Genomic DNA, 24,847 nt, shown 5'->3' on the forward strand with positions numbered 1-24,847 from the left:
GGTCTTGGCCACCATCATCTCTGGCCTGAAAGACTATGGCAGCCTCTTCACTGGGCTTCCCTTCTGTACTCCACCCCGCAACAGTCCATTCCCCATAAAGGAACAGAAAGAAGGGGTTTTCAAAACATCACGTGGTGACCATACTCCTCTGGCTAAGACCCTTCAATGGCACCCCCCTACCTTTAGCACCAAGGTCAAGTTTGATTTCTTGACTTGGCATTCAAGGCCCTTAGCAATCAATACCCACTCGCATTATGTGCAGCCTCATCCCCCTAAAACAATCCAGCTGAGCTGGGCTATTTGCAATCTCAGTCCCTAGGTTTGCAACTCCCCTTTAGAGCTTTGTTCCCTCGCATCCTCTACCCCATCCACTCTAGAATTGCCTCCTTAGGACTTCCCTGGTGGCACAGTGGTTAAGAATCTGCCTGCCAATGCTGGGGACATGGGTTCGAGCCCTGGTCAGGGAAGATCCCACGTGCTGCGGGGCAACTAAGCCCGTGTGCCATAACTACTGAGCCTGCACTCTAGAACCTGCGAGCCACAACTACTGACCATGTGCCTAGAGCCCATGCTCCTCAACAAGAGAAGCCACCGCAATGAGAAGCATGCGCACTGCAACTAAGAGTAGCCCCTGCTCGCCACAACTAGAGGAAGCCCGCATGCAGCAATGAAGATCCGACGCAGCCAAAAATAAATAAATCCAAAAAAAAAAAAAAAAACAAGAAAACAACCACTGGGCACCTGCTTTGTGCCAGGTGCTGGGGATGGCAAAATGTCCAGGGCTGGTGACAGCACCCAGGTCAAGGACAGGCAGAGTACTGAAGCTGGGAGATCCTGACTCCTTCTGCCAGCTGCCACCTCTACCCCTTCACCCATTCCCTGCACCTGCCTCCTCACCTTCCTCCCACCTGTGCTGGTGACTCACCTGCATACATCAAAACCTGTCCTAGGGACTGGGTCAGTGCCAGGCCAGGTGCTGGAGAGACAGCAACAGTCTAGGTGGCTGCCACTGCCCTCCAGCTCTCAGAGAGAAATATGCACACCAAATCCCCTTAACACAGACCCTGATGGGTCGAAACAAAAGGCCTTCAAGAAGTTATTCTCAGGAATTCCCTGGCGGTCTGGTGGTTAGGACTCTGCGCTCCCACTGCAGGGGGCATGGGTTCGGTCCCTGGTCGGGGAGCTAAGGTCCCTCATACCACGCCGTGTGGCCAAAAAAAAAAAAAAGTTATTCTCAAAACAAATACTACTTGAGGAAGGCATCAGGTTCCCAGCGGGATGCTGGGACAAAGGTGAGTCCTCAAGGACATCACATATTGGCAGAGAGAAAGAAAAGCAGGTTGTGTCAGCAGCCTCTGTTTACAGGGGCTTCCTGGGTGCTAAGCCCTATGCTAAGGGTGACTCCCATATGATCACATTTCACCTCAGAACAGCCCAGTGGTGTAGGCACCATTAGCATCCCCAATTTACACATGAAGAACCAGAAGCTCAGCAAGCAAGTGCTTGCTCTGAATCACACAACTGGATCTACTGCTGTCTGGTACCAAGAGCTACTTGCCGTCAAACGTGAACATCGCTGAGTAAAATTTCAGGCATCCTCTGGTAATGGAAACGCTGGAGGACGGTGGCAGCTTTAACAAAGGAGGGAGTGAGGCCAAGCCCTGGGGCTGCAGGATGGCAGACAGGGCAGCAAGAAGAGCCATGGAAGCACAGCACGAGGTGGAGGGTGGATCTGATGTGGGCTTTTCAGAGCTCAGCCCTTGGAAGGTAGGTGGTGTGGGTGCTGAGTACTCATCATTTCTGCAACTCCCTAGGAGGCACCCAGAGAAAGTCAGTTGAATTCATGGGGCAGATAGGCAGCCTCAGAAAAGGCTGGTGCAAAGGGGAAGGCAAAAGGTGCTGGGGTGTGCACTCTGGATGGGAATCTGGCTTGTGGATGGAGGCAGCAGAGGTAGCAGGTCTGATTCTGTCCACAAGAGGGCGCCTGGAACCAGGCAATGAAGCCGCCCTGGAGAATGGGGGGTGGTTTGTTGCTGGTTCCCCGATGGTCTTGGGAGAGCGGATGTGGAGGACGGGATACATCCAACTCACTACCTTGAAATTCCAGCAGCAGAAACAAGCACAGACGGGCAGGATGAGTTCAGATCGATGCATGTATCATTCTGAGACTGTATCATCTCAGGCCAATTATTTCCCTTTCTACTGAGTCAGTAAGTTTTTTGACTGCCTTCTTGGTAAAATTTGAAAGGGCTCTTCCCTCGAAAACTGCCTTCCAAAAGGAACAACTCTTTTTTTTTTCCATCTCCTTCTCATACAGTAATGCTTCACTCATTTTGATTCATCTAATCTGCCATTCAATAGTGCACTATTTCAATGATTGTAATTTCCAGAATTCTATCTTCAAATCTGCCTTAGTCTCTTACTTTTTGCTAATTTTTTTCCAGCACTTTTAGAGGTTTCATAGTTATTTTATATTCTGTGTCTGATAATAACAGTATTGAAGTCCCAGGGGCCTAAATCAAATTTTTTTTCCTGTTCGGGAAGCATTTTATTATTGCTCCAAGTTTAAGAATTTTCACTGACAGAAAAGCAACACTTAGAAAATCTGCATTGCTTTGCTCAGCTTCTGAATCTTGGTTTTTGAAGACATATTTCTCTCCAGTACGGACAATCATTCCACCCATGATTAATGGCTCAATCTTAACTTCCAGTTTCAACACTTGGCCTTTACTTAGAAAGCTCTTCAGGGCCGTTTTTAATTCAGCAAGAGTGGCTTCATCTAAAGGAAGTACAGTGGTGACTGCAAGGTACTTCTCCACTCTGGACACTCATCATAGTAGAAAAGTCAGAACTATGGCTCCAGGGGTATTGTTCAAGCGACCATTTTCAGCAAGCAAATTGATCCAACCGGATGTGAGGGGAGAAAACCTTTTTTTTTTTTGGCTGTGCCGTGTACGGCTTTGGAGATCTGAGTTCCCCGACCAGGGATCGAACCCAGTTCCTTGGCAGTGAAAGCGTGGAGTTCTAACCACTGAACCGCCAGGGAAGTCCTGAGAAAACCTCTCTTTTGCTGTCATGTCATTTAGGCTTTTCACCTCAATGTAACACTTTACATAGGGATTCATAATGGAAGCAGCCATTTCAGGTTCCTTCAAGATTTGCGCTACTCTCAACAATTCTTTTGCTACTTGCTCCAGTTTATTCTGTTTAGATGCAGCAGAATAAAGAGCTGTGGCATAGCGACCTTTGATACCATATATCTGAACACAGGTTTGATGGTGGCCTCACAGGCTTGATGAATGGCCTGAGCACAGATCTGCTGAAGCATCGCACCTGCCGGGAGAGCCTGGGCACTGCTGGGGCAGCCTCTTCTCCTGGGCGGCTGTGGGTCAAACCTGAGTTGATGAGAGCTGAGTTAATTTTTTGTTCCTGCTGACTGTTGCTCATAGTGGCTCATTTGCTTGGACATGAACTTTAGTAACTATCTTGGACAATTTATACTTGGTTGATATGTAATAATATGATTATAATATTTTTCTCTGGAGGATTTGCATTTTTGCTTCTGCCAGATACCAGGAGATACGAGCCTGGAATCATCTTAATTTCTCAGTCCAGGGATTCTTTGACCTCTGGAGTAATGAGAATCTGAACCTCAGCTCCAGGAGACAGCAGACATAAAGTAGTCTCTGGTCAGGTTTTCTCTTTCTTCCAGCAGGGCCAGAGAGATGTTCTCTGCTCAGTTCCCTTTGCAGACAGGTCAATTTTCCCTGCTTGCCTTTTCACTGAGGCCAAAGCCAGTGCCCTGGCTTTATGGAGAGGTCCCCGTTTTGTTTCTCTATTTTGTACAGGCTCAAAGCTTAGTGCCACAGGTCCCCCTAGAGGCAGTTAATCCCTCCAGCTCTTGACTTCTTGGAATTTCTTTTGCCCCCAAACAGCAGTTTTCCTCTACTGTACCCAACTACCTTTGTGGTTTCGGCTTACTCTTTTTTTTGTCCCTTGGGGATTTCCTAAACTTTCTCATCTGTGACCTCAGCAAAAAAAGTCAATTCATTAGAATTTATCTGGCATCCAGGTGTTTTATGATAATGGCAAAATTTTCAGCCTATTTATATAGCAAATTTAACATGGTATTTTACTATATTATCCCAAGTCCCTGGGATCATTTTTCCAGGGCTAAGGCAGACTGTGGATTGTTGACTTGTCTACCAAATGTGCTTTTGTGCTAGACTGACAGTCACGAGGCTTGAGATCCTGTAATTGCTGAGTGGTGGACTGCAGCACCGGGCAGCTGTTGAGAAAAACTGGCAGTCGGCACCATCTGCACGAAACAGCTAAACCCACACCTTGCCTTCTAGGGCCAAGGCCAAGGTCATCCTCCTCCCTACCCTAAGATCTAGTAACCAACCCTTCCCTTTGCATTTTGGGGGCCTGTGAAGCAGATGGTGCCAACAAGCCTCTGGCGCAAGGCTGCTCAGAAGTAGTTCTAGGGCCAGAGATGGGCATTCGGGTGACAGGAGTGAGGCTGGGGCCAGGTCCTTGGGAAGTGAGGCCTCAGGTCACTGGTTAGGAAACTGGACTGATAACCCAAGACTTCATATGTACAGGTACACACAGGTGTGCCTGCAGCAACCTGTGTTACGTCACAGCCGGTCAGACCACCTCAGAGCCATGCAAGTACTACTTAGGTCCTGTCGGAGGAACAGCAAGCTGGGGGGCTTTCAGGGAAAGCAGTTTGAACACAGGTTTCAAGGATCCAAGAAATGTTCAGTTCTAGAAATCCCACTTTGGAAAATTATCCCAAAGAAATAAATCATGCTAAGGAAAATGTTCACTTCAGTATGTTAGGGAAAATTTGAAAGCAATCCAACTGCCCAACAGGAGGTGAACAGTTAAATTATGGCCTTGAGAGAATTCCCTGGCCGTCCAGTGGTTAGGACTCCGGGATTTCACTGCTGAGGGCCCGGGTTCAATCCCTGGTTGGGGAACTAAGATCCCACAAGCTGCATGGCACAGCAAAACAAACAACAGAAAATTATGGCCTTGATTAAATCACACAATCATTAAGCAAATAAATGAGAAGGCAACAGTGAGCTTATGATTTAGCCTCAGTATAAAAAGGAAATGAATGAATATTCCCAAGTCCAGGTATGTTAAAAACGTTTAAGGAAATAACATAAGAGTTATTAGAAAAAAGTACCTACAGATCCACTACTCTATTTTTCAAACTTTCTGTGGTTGTATTTTCCTCATTAAAAGATCACTTAATGGTGAAGAGCTAACAAGGATTTGGGAGTTATCTGTAGCTGTTGTTGGCACTTGGCTTCCCAGAGGTCCAGAAGCTGGAACCGCCTTCTTAGCAGTACCTCCTGCGTTCATTCCGCTGGGTGCTCTCAAGCCATAGCAAGAACCAGTGGAGCCCCACCCCATCTCTGAAGATCGAGGAACAAGGCAGAGGGGACGCAGAAGCCTGCCGGCAGGACGTCTTACAGAACTACACGCACCACCTTCCCTCCTAGTCCCATTCCAGCTTGAGTCAGAAAAGGAATATAGCCTTTTTATTGACTACTTTAAGTAGAACAAACTAAATACATATTTAACAGTTTTGGTTCATTTATACAGTACATTAAATAAGTTATGCACAGAGTTAAGTAACAAAAGTTCCTATCAGAGTAGAATGACAAAGCACAGAAAAACCGAATCTACCGCATCCCGTGGGTGGTTTCACATTCATCATCCCCCTTAGAAAACCACACTTGGAAGCTTAGTTTTTGATTTATTTACATTATTGGCTTTCTTTTATGGACAGAGCTTTTGTAGCCTCATCAGGAACTTCGAAAGCCTCTTAGCCAAACGGCACTTTCAGCCATTCGCCTAATGCTTATTGCTGCTTCTCTCTTGCCAACTCCAGTGCCGGGACGGCGCTGTCCCTGCCAGCTGCCAGCTGCGCATGTCCTATTTGGTATAAGGATCAATGAGTGTACACTGGGCAGCTGTGGGTCTAACCAGATGGGGTAGCAGGGGAAGCTCCACCTCTGGGGCTGTGGAGGCAAAGGGTGGATGCAAGGTCCGCCCTCAGGCCTCAACCTTCTCCTGGCTCACGATGGAAAAGGTCGCCTGCACCATCATCTTTGGAATTGAGCATGTCAATGCACGTGGGCAAAGAGGCAGGTAGTCAACATTTTGGTTTCACAATAACTACAGGGTTGGAAGGGCCCTATTCAACAGCTCACCCTGTACAACACCCCACTCCACCCCAGGCAGGACTCCTTCCTGACAGCTGGCCGGCTGGCCCATGCTGGAACAGTCCAGGTCTCTCTAGCTTTTCTTACATTTGGTTCAAACCTGCCACCACCTAGTTCTTTGTAAATAGCTTAAAAAAAAAAAAAAAAAAAAACTAAGAAACTTGGCTTGGTCTATTGACCTGGGAGCCTGGAAACCAGTGCTGAAGAAAGCCTCCAAGATGAGTTCTATTTTAAATGATTTACTCAATCCATAATCCCATCTACAATTTCCAAGACAAACAGCCACCTGGTCATCATTTATGCTTTCATCCCGAAGAACTCAGGACCACACAATTCCAATTGTGTTGTTGAAACTTCAAGCCCACTTGCTGAGATATCTTCTGGAACTACCCATAACAAGGTCTACCCTTTGCAAGCAGGTGACAGCACTGGGGATCAATCTGACTTTGGGACAAGGCTGTACAAAGTAAAGTGTAGATTTGCTGTCTAGAAGCTGAAGATGCTCATGTTGACACCAAGAAGTGAGGAGCTCCTGGTGGACCAGCTGGCCCAGATGTACAAAGGTCATCCACACTGCAGAGGGCCCACTGCAGCCGATGCCAGGCATGGACCCATGCTGGGGAGATGGGTCTTGTTTCCAGTCTTAGATCCACTGAGAGACATACCTGACTCAGCACTGTCTAAGAGAAGATGCACTTGCTGTGACCTCAGGGTCACATGACTGTGCCTGAGCAGATCTGCTTGAGCCCCATCGTGGGGGCTGCAAGGATGCTCCCAAGTGGGGTGCTCACAGCTCAGGAGGAGGGCTGCCTATTCCTGAGCAGGTAGAACTAACCTGAGTCTGTTCTCACCACTGGATGGAGTCAGGCCTGGTGCAGGCAGTGTGGCCCCAAAGGATGATTGAAATTCTGGGGATCCAGCCCTCAAGCTTCCCTCAGAACATTTAAAGACAGCTCCCATGTTGGCCACTTCTGGTCTTCTCTGGCTCCTGCAACCTCTCCTCACCGGGGAGAGGACAATGATGTCCCATCACGTGTCACATCTGCTTTTGGTTTCCAGGATAATATTGAAGAGCCTATGACTACCCTGACAATACCTTCAGTACCACCATTATGTCTTTTTTTGTCCCCTCAAACTATAAAGGTTGATCCTCTAAGCAGTCTATTATTTTAAATCTAATTAAATGAAAGGGGGAAGCCTGAATCTGCACCCTCAACCTGGCAGCTGGATTATCAGCAGACACGGGAAACCAAGTGGGGAACCTGGACTCACCCCTGCCCTCCAGTCCCCTCACCCCATCCCAAAATAGTGTCCCTTCTCCTCCTAACCAGAGAGCTGGAGAATTTCAGAAGAGCGGGAGGTGGAGAAAGGGACTGTTTACATTTAAATAGGAAGTCTTGGACAGATGCCCTAGCAACCTATGTGTGAAACTGACCAAAATTAATACAGCAAAAGGCCTGAGATCTGAACTGTAGTGTGGAACACTGCCTTTCAGCTTGGCCTCTGGGTAGCACATGAGCAAAGCCGTTTAGAATAGCATTACAAAACTTCTGAAAATTAAGCTGTCATTGGAACCACACTCCACAAAAGTGAGCTAGGACCTACCTGCACACTAATCCTAAACCTTACCTGTAGACCTTGACATCGAGCCCTGACGAACAGTATTCGGTTGGTTTTGGCTCTTTATTCCAACCCGAAAAAACCTGAGCTACCCTGGCTAGTCCTGTGGCCACTGAAGGCTTAAAGAACATGCCTAGGTGTTCATCCAACTTGCCAATGAAAAAGGGAGCTGAGGACAGACCCAGCGGACACCACGAGACACCCTCTTGCTGCAACAGGTTTACAGGCTCAGCGACCTCCTCTCAGGGGACATCCTATATCTCAGGGAAATGTAGGCAACTCCTGTCTGGGGTTCTGATTTCATCTCTGTTAGTCAGGACACCCCAACTGCTACAGCTTAAGGAGTTCCACAATAAAGTAACTATTCTGTTATTCTTTCTCTGGGGATGTCTTACTTTATGTAGCAGAAATCCAGGTATTCTAAAGGTGCCTTGTTCTGAGTTTCTTTTAAGACAGAAAATCCTTGGGTAAGGTAAATTAGGGACTTAAAGTTCTTAAAGTAAGATACACCTATATGTAAGGACAACGTTACCTATGCTGATACCTTACTGAGAGCTTTCAATTCACTCTGGCCAATGCACAGAAATTGGCCATCTAAAGCTGAGCTTTCCAGGGCCAGCGGGACCTTGCCGCAAGAGGGCGCTGAAGGCTTGGAGGTGGAGTGGGGGAGGGTCAAAGTCCTTGGGCTCCCAATAAAACTTGAATGACAGGGAAGAACGTGTGTGGCAGTTCCTAACGTTTTAAAGGGACTATAGGTGATGTTATGTTCAGAGAGCTAGGTAAGCAGCTGGAAAACTCCCTGAAGACAGGAAGAAAAATTGGTCAGGCTCTCTCAAATGGTTGTCACAATTCACAGAACTTTTCTTAGCTCAAAGAGGGCAGGTACCAACAAAACAAGAGAAGGGAAACAGATTGTATGCCCAATAATAAATTGATATAGGACATAATGACAAGGTTTGAAGAATTCCTTCAGGTCCAAAAGGGTTGCTCAGAAGTGACCAGGCCTTGATTGGTGAGGCAAGTCGTAGCCACACCACATCGCATCCTGTGGGTCAACTACGGCTTCAGAGGTGCCAAATAGAGACCACGGGAAGAAGATCCACGCAGGGACCTGGACATGCGTGGTCTGAGATAAAAGGACACAGAACAAGACAACTGTGCAAAGAGCCAAGTGGTGACAAAACGTTCTGCATTTCCAATAGATGATCCATTCAATAATGTGATATTAGTTTGGCAAACATGCTCAGAGGGAACAGACTATCCACAATTGAGTCTCATTCTCCCTCAGACCAATCCATGCGCTGAAAACTATTTTCTGCATAAGCAAAATCAAATAAGAGAAAAAAAAAATGGGTCCCAAACTAAAATAGCCAGCCAGGTTAGAAAATCTTGTCCAAAATGATCTGTGATGCTTGGTGAAGTTTTATTTTTTATTATGGGTGCTTTTTACTGAAATGGTGACTTCTTTCCTGTGGTTTCTGAGAATCTTAAGTCTGAACAGCAGGGTCGAGGAGGGAGTCCTGAGTGCTGCTTTTGGCCTGCCCAAGTCCCCACGGGACCAATCAGTGGCACCTGCTGAGGGTGGGCTCAAGGAGCTGTTAGGGGCAAGGGGAACTCCCTTTGGGAGAGAGGCCTCCTCCCGGCTTGCTATCAGTCTCCAGGCCTCTGCCATGGGAGGACGATGGAGTAGGGGACAGCACATGGGGTGAGCTGCCTCCAGCCTGGCAGGGTTCATTCGACAGTCTGCTGCCTCACGAGGCAGGGAGGGGAGCTGGCGGGCTACACAGAAAAGTGGCCGGCCATCCCAGCTTCAGCTGGGAGAGGAACAAACCAGGAAGCCATGGAGGAGGCAGCTCCAGCCAGCTGCCTGTGTGCACATGACTTCCCCCAAGGACACAGACGGGGAACTGGGGCAAGTGTGTGGAGAGGCTGGGGAGCAGTGTTTGCCGGGGCTTGAAGTCTTCCTGCCTCCACTTCTCTTGATGATGACCCGACAGCTACTTGCACTGGTTCAAGCAGCCAACCTCCTGTGCAGAGTCTGTCGTGCTGTGAGGTCATCAGGGGGAAGCGAGTCTGGGGCTCAGAGTCCGCTGGTGTCGATGGCTGTCACAGAGGCAGGTGTTGAGGAGCGCGAGGTGGTTGCCGAGGTCTTGTCCAGGGCTGGACTTGGCACACTGCAGTCGGCGGACCGGGCTGAGGAGCCCCTCCCTCCAGGAAGCAGTGGCCGGTTCTGGCTGTGAGGACTCTGGCCGTGCAGGTTCTGGCCACAGAGGCGGTGGTGGCGCTCCCAATCCTTATGCTGGCAGAAAGAGCCGCAGTATCGTGCGATATTGCAGCCACTGCAGGTCTCACTGGCTTTGCGGCCACAGTTCCAGCAGTTCTGCAAGACACAGGCATCCGTTAGCTGCTAGGGTCCTGGGGGGCAGGCTTGTCATAACTTGTCACCTGCACTGTAAAACAGCAGGTGGGGCTGTATGGGGAGAGAGTGGACTTTGGAGCCACGCGCACCTGTGCTTGCCCTGCCTCTACTGTTATCTGTGTTCTGAGTTTCCTTCATCTGTACAACAGGAAAACTACCTATCCTGGGCTGATGGGACAGTGAGATGAGGGGTATGTGAAGACATTGTAGGGCAGCTGGAAGTCCTGCTAAAGGCATCAATTCATTGTTTTGACTCACATTTTAATCCTCAACAGCCAAACCAAATTCTGTCCCAGGGTTCCCCCATTATAGCTATCTATTCCAAGACCACACAGGTGCTTAGACAGTTTTCTTCCTTGCCCTTCCCAATGAAGAAATGACCTTTGTTGTGTTCACTGACAACACCTGATCTTTAAAAAAGTCACCTGCCAGAGGACCTGGGTGAGTGACCAGGAGGGTGGGAAGCTGTGCTACTCTCTCTGTGCTCATTCTCCTTTCAGTGATGCATCTCCATCAGAGGTGGGCTGAGGATCATGGGAATCTTTCTGGCTTGTCTGTAGGAGCCCCCTGCAATACCTTAGAACCTAAGGCCCTGAGGTCTACATCAGGGAGTTTTCCTACTATTCTTTGCACTTTCCTAGAGGAAAGCTCCCAGCACCTGCCCCTTGGTACTTTCCTCCCTGTAGGCTCCTGTGAGGACTTCACTAGTGACACATGAGTGTTCTGCACTTGAGGTCTCCATGACCCACTTATAAGAGAAAAGCCTTATGGCATTGGTCAGGTGAAGCTATCAGGAAAACAAGGCTTTCTTCTTAGGTGTCAGGAAGGACTTGATCAGTCAGCCAGCTGCCCTCTCCCCTGCAAGTTCTCCAGAATGGCAGAAGCCAATCACGAGGCCTGGCCTGACACTCAGAGAAGACAGATACTGTTCCCAATGAAATCAGAACACTTGCGCAAGTGCAAAACAACTGATAAGGGCCAAGAAGGACCTGAGGCCACCTTGCCCACCTCTTGCATTGTACAGGTGGGACACTGAGGGCCAGCAGGCAGAAACTTGTCTGAGGTTATAAAATGATCACGTGGTTATGCAAAGCCTGGAACCCAGACCGCCTGGCTCCACTATACCCAATGTACAAGTTTAGTTTCAAAAAGCCTTAGAAAGGGACTGCAGATTCCCTTCTAACACAACAGGTTTCTCAGGAAATACACTCTAAGGACTGCCCCAACCTTGCCAACACCAACACTGGAGGACCAAGATGGGACAGAAGTAATTCTGAGGATCATTAAAGATCCCCAAGCAAACTGCATTCCAGAGAATTTCATACTTTGGAGCCTGATAGGCTGACTCCAAACAATGCTTTGGTAGAACATTATTGCATGTGGGGAAGAACTCAGTTGCCTTCATGGGGCTGCTGTGGAAACATTGGCCTCTACTCCCTCTGTCCAAGTCTGCAAGAACATCTCAAACTGGGGCACAGTATTAAACCAATGGTGCTTTCACCTTGGCCACCGTTACATTTAAAATATTTATTACATGATTGATGGGATACAATAAAACAAGATTAACAGCCTCCCACAGAGGTGGGATCATAGAAATGCAGGAACAATGTGGTTAGGGTCAGAGAAGCCAGGGTGAAAAGGACACTTTACATTCCCTGTCTCTGTGGCTTTTCCCTGATTTCACCAAAAGCCTTTTTGCCAAGAAACATGACAAAAGGTTTATTGTGGTAGTCACCCTTCAAATCAGCATTTGTCAAAGCTGGAGCAATGCATGTGGCCAAAAAGGGCTTTGTAATTAATGGGTAAGGTTATGAACCTTCTGAGTTACTGGCCAAGGAAGTCAGAGATGGGATTCCAGAATTTCCTTTGTCAAGCATGGGCCATCAGTCTATGCCAGTTATTACTCAAAGTGGCCCAGGGAACACCTGTATCAGAATGACCCGGGGCTTGTCAAAATCCTTGGGACCCATCCCAGAGCTCCCTGACCTTATTTCAAACCTGGCCTAAAGGAGAAATGATTCCTATCTTATGGTCAACTGCTAGCCCATTATGTTCGCCAGGAAATCCAGGCTGGGGACAGAAGGGGACCTCTCACTTCATCCCTCTACCTGAGGCATTCCAGGGGAGATGCTTCAGTCTGGCCTCAAAGGAGGCAGCTGTTCTGCAAGAGCAAGAGCTGCCACAGCTTACACACCTATGTCGTAAACAACATAACAAAATCCCTTCTGTCTAAACAGCGCATTGCAGTTTAAAAACACTTCCACAGGGGCTTCCCTGGTGGCGCAGTGGTTGAGAATCCGCCTGCCAGTGCAGGGGACACAGGTTCGATCCCTGGACCAGGAAGATCCCACATGTCGCAGAGCAACTGGGCCCGTGCACCACAACTACTGAGCCTGTGCTCTGGAGCCCACGAGCCACAACTACTGAGCCCGCGTGCCGCAACTACTATAGCCTGCGTGCCTACAGCCTGTGCTCTGCAACGAGAGAAGCCACCGCAATGAGAAGCCCATGCACTGCAACAAAGAGTAGCCCCCGCTCGCCGCAACTAGAGAAAGCGCACGCAGCAACGAAGACCCAACACAGCCAAAAATAAATAAATAAAATAAATAAATTGATTAAAAAAAAAAAACAAAACCACTTCCACAACCATGATCTAATTATATCTTCCTGAAAAGTGTAAGACCAGCAGGACAGGGGCTGCTACACACCCACTATACAGAGAAGGAGACTGACTCCTGAAGGGTATGCGGCCAGTGTGAGGGGAACTGGGTGGGACTAGCACTTAGGGCTCCTGGGCTCCTTACGCTATACCAAACCACCTCTCACAGGATGGATGAAAAACTCCAGGGATACCTCTAGATGTCAAGTAGAACTTTCTGAATGAAATGGAAGGAAATCAGCTCTCCTGGTCCAACACAAAATTACTCAGAGCTTAGGCCCTGCTATCCTGCCCCTGTTTTGGAAGGAAGTTTGCTGGGATGGATGCTGGTGTGTGCCTCACCTGTAAGCCTCTTTGTGCATTGCTTAAAATTCTAGCTCCTTTAAAGCACAATGCTATAAATGGAGAGCTGGGATTCAAACCATGCAATCCAGATCCAGAACTCATACTCTTAGCCAAAATGTTACATTCTTTCTTCGGAGAAACACATAGTTAAAGATAAACATAGATATAAAAGTAGATAAATATGGACAAATATAGGTATTGATACGGATGGCTATAGATAAGGAATTAAATACACAACAGAAAAAAGTAGGAGGGGAGAAGGAAATGGGGAGAGTTAAAGGAAATATTTTCTCACAATTCAGTTGCAAGTGCTACAATAAGGACTTTTTCCACATCCTCTGTGAATGGCAACATGATATTTAGGCATTTTCATCTTCACATTGCCATGCTTAACACTGTAACACTGAAAAAGATCATTTAAAGAGGATGAGAAAATAAAATTTCTGTCATTTAAAAAACAAACCGGGCTTCCCTGGTGGCGCAGTGGTTGAGAGTCCGCCTGCCGATGCAGGGGACATGGGTTCGTGCCCGGTCCGGGAAGATCCCATATGCCGCGGAGCAGCTGCACCCGTGAGCCACGGCCGCTGAGCCTGCGCGTCAGGAGCCTGTGCTCCACAACGGGAGCGGCCACAACAGTGAGAGGCCCACGTACCGCAAAACAAAACAAAACAAAACAAAAAAAACAAACCAACAAAAAAATCTCAGTTCTTTATAACTTCAAGAGAATATCCCAAAGACTAGATGGGCTCTATCTACTTACAGAAACAGGCTTGTTTCAGGACTTAAAGTTTGTCTTAAAGCTGAAAAGTGACTAAAATGAAAGTTACAGAAAAAGCTCATTACATTCGAAAGGACTGTTATGTTTTTGTCACATGCCTTTTCTTTTCAGTTTGCTGTCCTCATTATGGTACAAGAGTGTCCTGTATAGAAGCATCACCACATCCTGGGGCCGTAGGCAGTCAGGCAGGCCTGCCCGATCTGTCACTTCAATCCATGAAAGGACTATCCTTTCTGTAAACAGATCTGATGCTACAGGACCCTGCATCTCCTTTCTACTCTGGCTTCAGCGATGTGGGATTACGTCAAATTCCCTGAGCCCCAGTCTCCTCATTTGTAAAACTGGACTCCAACAACACCCACACCTCACAGGGTCACTGTGAGGACCACAAAGACCACATACACACTTCGCTCTGTACCTGGCACACAGCAGGCCCACTCAGGCAGTGGTGGTCCTCGTGGTCACGCAAGTCCGCAAACTGTCTTTAGGGTGAGTTTTCAAAACTTAAACCAATATAATGAGCCAATATACAAGAATATAATAATTGAGAAACAAATCTCTCTGGTACTGAATAAAAATCATAATCATCTAGCTCAAGAGCGGACTGTTGGCCCTTACTACCCAGCACTTGAGAGGGAAGCAGTGGGCTTGGTCACTCCAGCCGCCCCAGCCCCAGCCCGCAGCCCAATAGTGCTCTGACCTCCGTCGACTCTTCTTGCTCATTTATGACGAGAAAGGCGTCCTCTGCGGCCTGCCGTTTGACATCCGCTATTGTCTGCTCCATCCGAGCTCTCTCGGTAGCAATCACTTCAAAGGCTTTTTGCTCTGCCTCAGCAACGGCTTTCTGTACTTCTGACATGGCCTGAATTTTCACCTTATTCACAGCTTCTTCTAGAAGAAAGTGACAGTAAAATCAACTGGCCGAGAAATCTTTCCCCTCCCACTCCACATCATTTCTAAGAAGGGACAGAGGTGAAATCTGACGACTTTTCTAAAAATACACAGGGTTGAACTTATGACAGCATTCACTTTTATTCTTATCCTCACTTGTCCATTCATGCTAGGGACTGGGGAGACCTCGGTGACTAAGATGTATCTATATTCTCACAACTGTGATCAAGTATAAAGGTGGCTGAGGTGCCAAGATACATGTCAGTATAAGAGACAACAGTTTCAAGGGGAAAAGTGGTCAGCTCTATAAGTGGCAGAGGAGGATCAGGAATATGTGTCTTGGTTGAGATGGTAGGTGGAAATGAATTTTTAGAAAGTCTTGCATTCCCCGCTAAGGAATTTGCCCTTTCTTCTAAAGCAAATGTGAAACCCTAAAGGGTTCTATGCATGGAGAAAAGACTGAAGACAGAGATACCAACTGAGAGGTTGGGGCAATAATCTGGCTGATAAAAAGAGACTCTGAATTTAGGCAGAAGCAAGTGGCACAGAAAAGGCGATGAGACAGAATGAGCTGGTACATCTAAGGGTCTGGAGGTGGAGGTAAAGGCGAAGAATGGAACTGCTACGCAATGAAACAGACAGTAAGCAAAATGCTGATGTGAAGGCAAGTGAGAATGTTGAGGTGCATCCAGGTACAAATGACCAGGAGGCAGTTAGGTATGTGAGACTGAACTCAGTAGAGAAATGTTGCCTGAAGATACAGTTCCGGGCTGCTAGGTGCCCTGGGCCTCCAAAGCCCTGTCCAGTTGCCATCACCCCACTTGATTCCTGATCAGTTCCTCCCAGCACCACTGCCCTGCTTGGTTTCATAGGATGTACACTCCAAATGACATATGCTATGCATTTGAGCTTCAGTCCTAAGTCCCAGTGTGAATGACCTCCCTTCTGAGTCCACAAAACTGGACAACTCAGAAGCCTAAGGAAACTCCCTTACTGCTTGGCTCTTGCACATGGCCTAGGCTCAAAAGAGGTCTAGACACAGTGTTGCCATCCTAGAACTTTCCATCATATCGCTCCAGCCAAGAAAAGCAAGTTTTCACCCTAAAGGTCAAGGATGATGCTGAGCTGATCAGACACTGACTCCACTACTTTACTCTTGGTGTCCACGCAGGTCCACTGTGGCCCACCACAGCTACCTTTCATAGACCTCTTTTAATTTCCCAGGTAGCTGTTGAGTGTCTCTTATTGAGCCAACATAGAAATGCTCCTAAGTGTATTTTACCTTCTCAGTTTAAAGATGAATCAGTAAGAATCACAGTTTGGAAATCTACCTTGCTGAAGGTCATCTAAGGTCACAGATGGCACTGTCACAGAACAAGCACTCAAATTTAGCTGGCCCACGCCAAAGGTAGGCTCTTAACCATAGTTAACCAAAGGTTACCTCTCAAGTAGAAAATCACTAGTTATCAAAGAGATCTTGCGCATGGTAATTTTTCACTCTACCTTTACAATTACTAACTTCGTTTCCCACAATTCTACTTCTTGGTAGTATAATATACACATCCCCATTTCCAACTGCAGAGATTTTTCCGAGGCGCTATGTAGTTTTCCAAATTATTTTTAATGGTAAGATAATATTCTGTTGTGGTGCCACACTATAAAATTCATATAACCATTCATGGATATGTGGGCATTTCCTGGGCTGCCTCTCCCTTGCTCCAAGAATACACTAAAAACAGTGTCTTTTTACATACTGCTGCTTTTTTAACAATTTGCATGCCTAAATCTGGATCATTCCCTTTTATTATTATTTTTTAAATTTATTTTTATTTTTTTGGCCGTGCCGTGTGGCATGCAGGATCTTAGTTCCCCAACCCAGGATCAAACCCATGCCCCCGCTGCAGCAGAAGCTTAATTTAACCACTGGACCACGAAGGAAGTCCCTGGATCATTCCCTTTTAAGATTCAAAAGCATGCCAGTGAAAAATGATTTCAAAATTTCCATGTGTTCATGGTTGGTAACACTTAATAATTTCATATATAAATCTCTGATGAATTATTTAGTGTCATTAACAGGGTCCTCTAAAATTTTGTCAGTAATTAGGTGTTAAAGACTTTGGGGGATAATTGGTCAGGGTTGCATTACCTTGTACTTTCCTGACTGTCAGTGAGAATAAACATTTTGCAATATGGTTAATTTGTTTTTCTCATGAGGTGTGTGTTCCTATCTTTTGTCCATCTGTTTATATTATGGTCTTGATATCAACTGGTATTAACTTTTTTGTAGAAATAAATTTTATCTTAGGAAGAAAACCAAAAACTGTATATTGGACTACAAAAATTTCACTGAGAAAGGGAGGCAAGAAGGAAAAGAAGGCTAGTATTGGATAAGGTAATATCAGGGATATGAGGTTAGTGTAATCCCCTGTCTTAACAAGCAGTTCCTACCCTCCCTTATTCTTGTAGAAAATGACACCTACCAAGAACAGTCGTGATGCAGCTAAAGACAGTGAAGATGAAAGGAAGAGCAGAATAAATCAAATGTGGGAGCGTGAGAACACAGTGACGGGAACAGGCAGAAACGAATTAAGCTATACACCCAGAAACAGGGCATATAAATAGGGAAGGAAGAGTCGGTTACTTAACACCTCCCAGTAGAAGGGGGTGATAAGGACTTGGATGGATTGTAGGGAGTCATTCCAAATTCTTAATCAGCAAGTAACATGACAGGCAGTCCAGAAGGTGGGACAAGCTGAAGGGGGAGAGGCAGGAGCCTAGAGCTTTTGAAGAGGAAGTTGTGAGAAAACCACCTTTCCCCCAAATATGTGCTCTACACTCATATAAATTAGTGAGTACATGTGACCTATAAGCAGACAGACATACCAGTTTTTTTCCAAAACTCCACAGGTACATATCCTGTTCCTGGCCTACTGTTGAATTCCCGCTGAGAATCTACAGAAGAGAGAGAAACAACATAGGGTCAGAAGCTGTCTATAATTGACATGTTTTACTGTTGTGAAAAACTTATCAGATCTCTCATTCACCATGTAGAAAGATTCAAACATATACATTCATTTACTGGAAAAAATGTTCTGACAAGGAATAAAATCAGATTATAAACAGTACACTTAATTTTTAGATGCTCAACATTGCTAATCATCAGAGAAATGCAAACCAAAACCAGAATATCACCTCAAACCTGTCAGAATGGCTGTCATCAAAAAGACTGTAAATAACAAACATTGGTGAGGGTGTGGAGAAAAGGAAGCCCTCGTACACTGTTGGAGCGAATATAAATTGGTGCAGACATTGTAGGAAACAGTATGGCAGTTCCTCGATAAACTAAAAACAGAACTACCATATGATCCAGCTATTCTACACCTGGGTATATATCTGAAGAAAACGAATACTCTAAATTGAAAAGATACATGCACCCCAATGTTCATAGCAGCAGTATTTACAATAGCCAAGATATGGAAGTAAACTAAGTGTCCATCAACATACAAAGGATAAAGATGTGGTACATACACACACAGGAATACTATTCAACCATAAAAAAGGATGAAATTTTGCCATTTGCAACAATGTGGATGGACCTGGATGGTACTGTGCTTAGTGAAATAAGTCAGACAAAGAAAGACAAATGCTGTATGTTATCACTTATATGTGGAATCTAAAAACTAAAACAAACTAGTCAATATAACCAAAAAGAAACAGACTCACAGATATAAAGAACAAACTAATGGTTACCAGTAGGGATAGGGAAGGCGGGGAGGGGCAAAATAGGAGTAGGGGATTAAAAAGTACAAACTATTATGTATAAAGTAAATAAACTACAAGGATGTATTATCCAACACAGGGAATACAGCCAATATTTTATAATAACTATAAATGGAGGGCTTCCCTGGTGGTGCAGTGGTTAAGAGTCCGCCTGCTGATGCAGGGGACACGGATTCATGCCCCGGTCCAGGAAGATCCCACATGCCGCGGAGCGGCTAGGCCCGTGAGCCATGGCCGCTGAGCCTGCGTGTCCGGAGCCTGTGCTCCGCAACGGGAGAGGCCACAACAGTGAGAGGCCCGCGTAATGCAAGAAAAAACAAACAAAAACACAAGTAGTTTTTGGAGTGGTTTTGGTCCACACTGAGTAGCTCACTTATTTAGGATATTATGATTTCCTTCTACAATGCATGCAACAAATGTACTAAAAGAGAAATAAACAACGAAATAAAAATACTAAATATGTATAATATGCATAAATAAAGACACTGAAAGATACTGTTTAAGTCAGACAGATTGACAGTGCCCTGAGAAACCTGAGAGGAGGAAACCCTAGGATCCATGAAGAGGTAAACCTGTAGTGACAATATAATTTATCATCCCAATTGTCCTCATTTTCGAGAGTAAGAGAGGTGCTGGTAATAGTTATGACAGGACGATAGCCATAGTCACCCTAGCTAAACCCTCAATGCAAAGCAATGTTTCTAAACAACACCAGCAAGACCTGTAGTCCTGGTTGGAGAAGAGTCGATTCAGGACCACGCTCACGCTGCACTCTACACCCTCTCACTTGCAGAGCTTCGATGCAAGGTTCATGATTTGGGTGGTGAACTTCGGGTAAGTTTCTGTGAGCTGTGACAGGGAGTATTTGTGAAGGTTCAGATGGTGAGAGATACCTGAGAATTAGCTTGAGATTCCTTTTAAAAGAATTGTACTACAAGTATTTGACGTCCTGCTGTGCTGGATATTCCACACAATGTTGCTAATCAATGGTTGGCTCAAGAGGCACCTCTGTGGGTAGGGTGGGGGAGAGATATCCCTTAGTTACCAATGTCTCTGTCTCAATTTTTTTGGTAGTCTTTTTGAGACTAATGGCTGTCTTCTGTGGAACATGCTAGGCTTGCCATAAGAGGAGTCATTCTCCCTGGGGAAAACTGGGAGCTTGAAGTGGGTGGGTGGGGAAAGAATCTGATCACAGATGGCCCCTCATTTAGCCATGCCTTTGGATAGGGTGCCTTTTCAGTTACTAGGTCAATGTGAGGGAACATTTTTGGGGGAATAGCTGTGGTGTCCTGGATGTATCCTGGATTGAGAGCTCAACAATTGTTCATATCTCTGCTGCTTCAGGGTGGGAAAAGGCAGGAAGGCACAATCCAGCTTGGTACAGTAAAACTTTTCATTTTTTTGTCCAGGCAGAGGTTAATAAATGGTAATTTTCTAGATAGGGAATGGGGAAAAGGGGATGGAAGCTGAGGTGAAGCTTTTTAGGGCTACTGTGAGGAATGAATGTGATGTACATGAGAGCCCCAAGCACATTCAGCCAGGCTGAATTTAACATCCAAACATTCTTTGATAATCACTCAGCACTTATATACAGTACAGAGTTGAAAACGGAATAAAATGACAAACATTCTCATTCTATGTGGGGAAGACAGTATTTCTTGAACATGCCAAATACTGAGTCCTTGACATATTTTTTATAATTACCAAGGTCTTTCTAATTCCACAATATAGTACCATCTTCCTTTTAAAGTAAAATATTAAAAGTCTCAAAAATAAAAAATAACAACAACAAAAAAGATATATAAAAAGCCTCCCTTGGGCTTCCCTGGTGGCGCAGTGGTTCAGTCTGCCTGCCGATGCAGGGGACACAGGTTCGTGCCCCAGTCCGGGAAGATCCCACATGCTGCGGAGCAGCTGGGCCCGTGAGCCAGGGCCTCTGAGCCTGCGCGTCCGGAGCGCTCCGCAACGTGAGAGGCCTGCGTACCGCAAAAAAAAAAAAAAAAGCCTCCCTTGTCAACTGAAGTGATTCTCCCCTTACCATTGCTGAGAGAATCTGCGCTCCCAGGACTGTGCTGCCTGGAGACCAACTCACTCCCTGTTTTCCTCATCTCTGTGTTTTCATTGTATCGTCTTTTCCAGTAGTTGAGTTCTTCACGATCTGATTCCTGACAGCGCCTCAGGACTGCCATGGAGCGCCTTGTTTTCTCTACCATTTCCATAATGCAGTTCAGGGCCTGAGCCAGGCAAGAAGTCAGGCAGAGTCATGGGATGAGGACATTCATACAATCAACATTGAAAATCAAGGACAGGTAAACAAAATATAAAGAATAAAGGTTTAAGAAGCTTACAGATTTAGCAATATCAAGTTTATATTTGAAAACCTTTCTTATTATTTCTCTTTAAATATATACATACAATTTTTAAGATTTCAAAATAATACTTTTTGGATTCTTCATGGTTGAAGCAGCCAGTTTCATCACGATATGGTTCTTTAAAGAGTGTGGTGAAAACACATTATATCTCTGCCTAAAGCAGAAGATTTATATAAGAATGCAATCAGAGAATTACATTCAGAGACAACATCACTCAGGAAGGAAAAGCTACTCTATGTATATTTCAAGCAGGTATTACATCTTCTCTTCCTTTTTTAGTGAGAGGGAAAACTCTCCTTTCCAATGGGGCAGAGTTTACATTCTGTGCCAGTATACTAATTCTCATTTGTATTTGGAGAAGCTCCATTTATTTAACACTCCATTTATGATAGCAGGCCCTGTGATAAGCACCTTGCATATCATTACAACCCCCCATGAATTCAAATAATATAGCATTATTTTTTTTTTAAGATATAAAATTTAAGGCTAAAAATGGTGAAAGAACCTGCCCATCACAGAGGTAGAAGTGGCAAAGCTGGGACCTAAAACTCATAAGCCTATGTTTCTAACCATTATACTACATGGCTTCACTTGGTTATGACCTCAAGTGGGAGTTACTCTTAGCTCTCTAGCTGGGGCAGTAGTAGATAAATCAGCTTTTATTGCAAAGACACTGTAGCTCTGCTTAGTTCACTTCAAGCATATACACTCTTACTCTCAGTAACATTAAGAATTAAAAGTAACAAGTAGTTAGGAAAACTATACACTGTAAGATTCTTACATGATCAAGATGTTTCCATTCATCCGCCCATTCCCTTTCTGTCAAACGGTGGTCTACCAACTCATCTTGATAGCCTCCATTTAGACCTATTAGAAATTAGATTAAATTTGAAGATAGAGGGAAGAATACAGTAAACAGAATTCTACCAAGTAAATACACATACATTCATACCAACTATGAGCACACTATTAAGGCCAATGACTCACAATGATCTAAAACCACAAAATGACATAAAACCAACAAGAAATCACTACTCATAATGTATTAAAAAACTCCTACAAACCAATTACGAAAGATGAATAGCCCAAAAGAAAAACAGGTAAGAGAAATAAATAAATAGGTATGCCCCTGACAAAAAAGTACAGATGATCCATAAACATATAAAAAGACATTCAAACGTATACGTAGTCACACAGGGTAAATAAAATCTTCACTAACGTGGTTCCACATCTATATATTGGAAAATATTAAATTGTCAATCATACTAAATGTTGGCAAGGTTGTGGCACAATGCAAGTGCGTAACCACCACAAACAGAGCTGGTGCTGTACAAGCACTTGGAAACAACTTAGTATTAACCAAAGTATAATTTTTTGCATGTTTTTTGATATACATTACTGAAATTTGCATGAATGCAATGACTGTGTGAATCAAGGATATACTGAATTATCCACTACTTTGAAAATCTTGTCACACATGGCAACACTGCTCATAGTATCTGAACTGTCAATGTAACACACCTGTTATCAGTCTGAATTTATAGCTGTTGTATTCATAGTGATTCTGTATTTGTGCAACCATCTGCTTATTTCATCATATCTTCCTGTGTAGTCATGCCTGAGCACTAATACATTGTAAAATACTTTCTTATGTATTATACTTTAGAATATTGATCCTAAAATTATGGGACTAAGGTAGGCTATAGTATCCAAAAATTTCATTTTAGGAGAGTAAATTGGGGGAGTGTTACAGTTTATTTGTTTAAAAGTTGGGGGTGGGAAATGATTTGGTAAGAACTACTGTACTAGGACATACATTTTCAAAAGAGGACTGGGGAGAATTAAGGAATCTATAACCAGCCTGGAAAACAAATGATTGACTGTAAAATAAACCTTCAAGGTAGAGGATTAAAAGTCTTTCAAGTAGAACACTTCAAGATGAAAAAACCTTTTTCTAAAATTGTTAGAAATACAAGGAAAATCTGACCAAAATGCAGTTCTAGCTAGTTTTTAGCATACTTCTCTCTTAGAAGGTAACGAATTCAACTGGCAAAAAATGTGTATGAATATAGAAGAAATCAATAGGAAGGTGAATTTTTAACATAAGAACCATACAGAACAGCTGCTAAGGGAGCCATCATAGCATACTGGGAATGTACCCAAGCTCTCAGCATCAGAGAACTGGGGTCAGAATCTTGTCTCTGCCACTTTCTAGCTATGTGATTCTGGCCATAGTTCTGTCATCATGTATAAAAAGGCATAAACTCCATGTAATCCTATGTGTGAGGATTAAAAGAGATAATGTACATATACCACAATCTAAGTACTTAAGACTCAGTAAATGTTGGCAGCTGAGAACACCACTGCTGTCGTGGCCCACACCATTCAGCTACTACTGCATGAAGCCAGGGCCCTACTGTGGCCCGAGCCTCTGAAAGATGCTAGTGAGTCTAAGTCAGAAGAGGGGACAGGCAAATGTTTTGCAACTTTCAACTCCACAGGGCAACCCACAAATGGAAATGCAGGGCCAATACTGGAAACTAGCAGCCCTTTGGTTCTCTGCTCGGACATATCTCAGCAGTTAAACTACAAAGAACCTTCTACAGTAAACTTATTTGAGTTTTTTGACAAGGAGCTTTGTTCAAAACTGATCTCGGGTGAGGTCTGCTAGGGACCTTTTTGTTTTTCCTTAAATTTAATGGTTGCTGAGGATGCATATGCCAGGCAGGCCAAATGTGACAATTACCCAGCACAGGAGGTGGTGTTCTCTCCATTTTATTTTTTTTATAAATTTTTTGGGTTTTTTTTGGCTGCATTGGGTCTTCATTTCTGTGTGCTGGCTTTCTCTAGTTGTGGTGAGCAGAGACTACTCTTTGTTGTGGCGCACACACTTCTCATCGCAGTGGCTTCTCTTGTTGTGGAGCATGGGCTCTAGGTGCACAGGCTTCAGTACTTGTGGTGCATGGGCTCAATAGCTGTGGCATGCAGGCTCAGTAGTTGTGGCTCGCGGGCCCTAAAGCGCAGGCTCAGTAGTTGTGGCACATGGCTTAGTTGCTCTGCGGCATGTGGGATCTTCCCAGCCCAGGGATCGAACCCGTGTCCCCTGCATTGGCAGGTGGATTCTCAACCACTGTGCCACCAGGGAAGTCCTTCTCCATTTTAGATATGTGTAATCTGAGGCACAGAGAGCCTAAGCAACTTGCATAAGATCACACAGCTAGTTAGAATGCAGAGCCAAGATTTAAATTTAGGTATGCCTTACCTCTAACCTAAATGTCTCTGCACTTTCACCTCTTAAGACCACATGTTTTACATCTTTCTTACTTAATTTCAAAAACATTTTATTCTGAAATAAACTCAGACTTAGAGAAATGTTGCAAGAATAAAGAATTCTCACACAACCTTCACCCAGGTTTCCTAAACGTGAATATTTTTACCTCTTTCGCTTTGTCATTCTCTATTTTTCTTCTGAACCGTATCAGAATAAGTAATATCCCTTTATTCTTAAATGCTTCATTGTTTATTTCCAAAAATATGTTTAGCCTACTTCTATCATATAATGATAATAGCAACAAGGTATGAGTTGAGATCAATTTCAAATGAGAATACTATAACTCTAACATTCTTTTTTATGTATAATACTGTTTTAGCTTATCAGTGGAAAAAAGCAATGATGATAGTATTTTGCTTTATCACTGAGTAGGAAAGAAACCCATGGATTCAATCTGAATTTAAATCATT

General features: G+C 44.7%; 1 protein-coding gene and 1 pseudogene across 4 annotated transcripts in view; both read right to left on the reverse strand.

Moving 5' to 3' along the window:
* Positions 1–2,596: 2,596 nt before the first annotated feature.
* On the reverse strand, positions 2,597–3,447 carry LOC132505703 (ATP synthase subunit O, mitochondrial-like; annotated as a pseudogene).
* Positions 3,448–7,012: 3,565 nt separating this feature from the next.
* Positions 7,013–24,847, reverse strand: part of CBFA2T2 (CBFA2/RUNX1 partner transcriptional co-repressor 2) — a 168,481-nt gene continuing 150,646 nt past the window's right edge. For 3 of the 4 annotated variants that reach the window (XM_060123352.1, XM_060123350.1, XM_060123353.1), the window contains 5 exons: positions 21,888–21,973; positions 20,773–20,968; positions 17,838–17,906; positions 14,764–14,954; positions 7,013–10,242 (listed from right to left, as the gene is read on the reverse strand). In XM_060123352.1, the coding sequence (XP_059979335.1) occupies positions 9,943–10,242; positions 14,764–14,954; positions 17,838–17,906; positions 20,773–20,968; positions 21,888–21,973 (842 nt within the window). In that variant the 3' untranslated portion in view covers positions 7,013–9,942. The remainder of the gene's footprint in view (positions 10,243–14,763; positions 14,955–17,837; positions 17,907–20,772; positions 20,969–21,887; positions 21,974–24,847) is intronic. The other variant, XM_060123351.1, reaches the window with a different exon arrangement.

The sequence above is a fragment of the Lagenorhynchus albirostris genome, chromosome 15 (genome assembly GCF_949774975.1).
Source record: "Lagenorhynchus albirostris chromosome 15, mLagAlb1.1, whole genome shotgun sequence".
NCBI classification, from domain to species: domain Eukaryota; kingdom Metazoa; phylum Chordata; class Mammalia; order Artiodactyla; family Delphinidae; genus Lagenorhynchus; species Lagenorhynchus albirostris.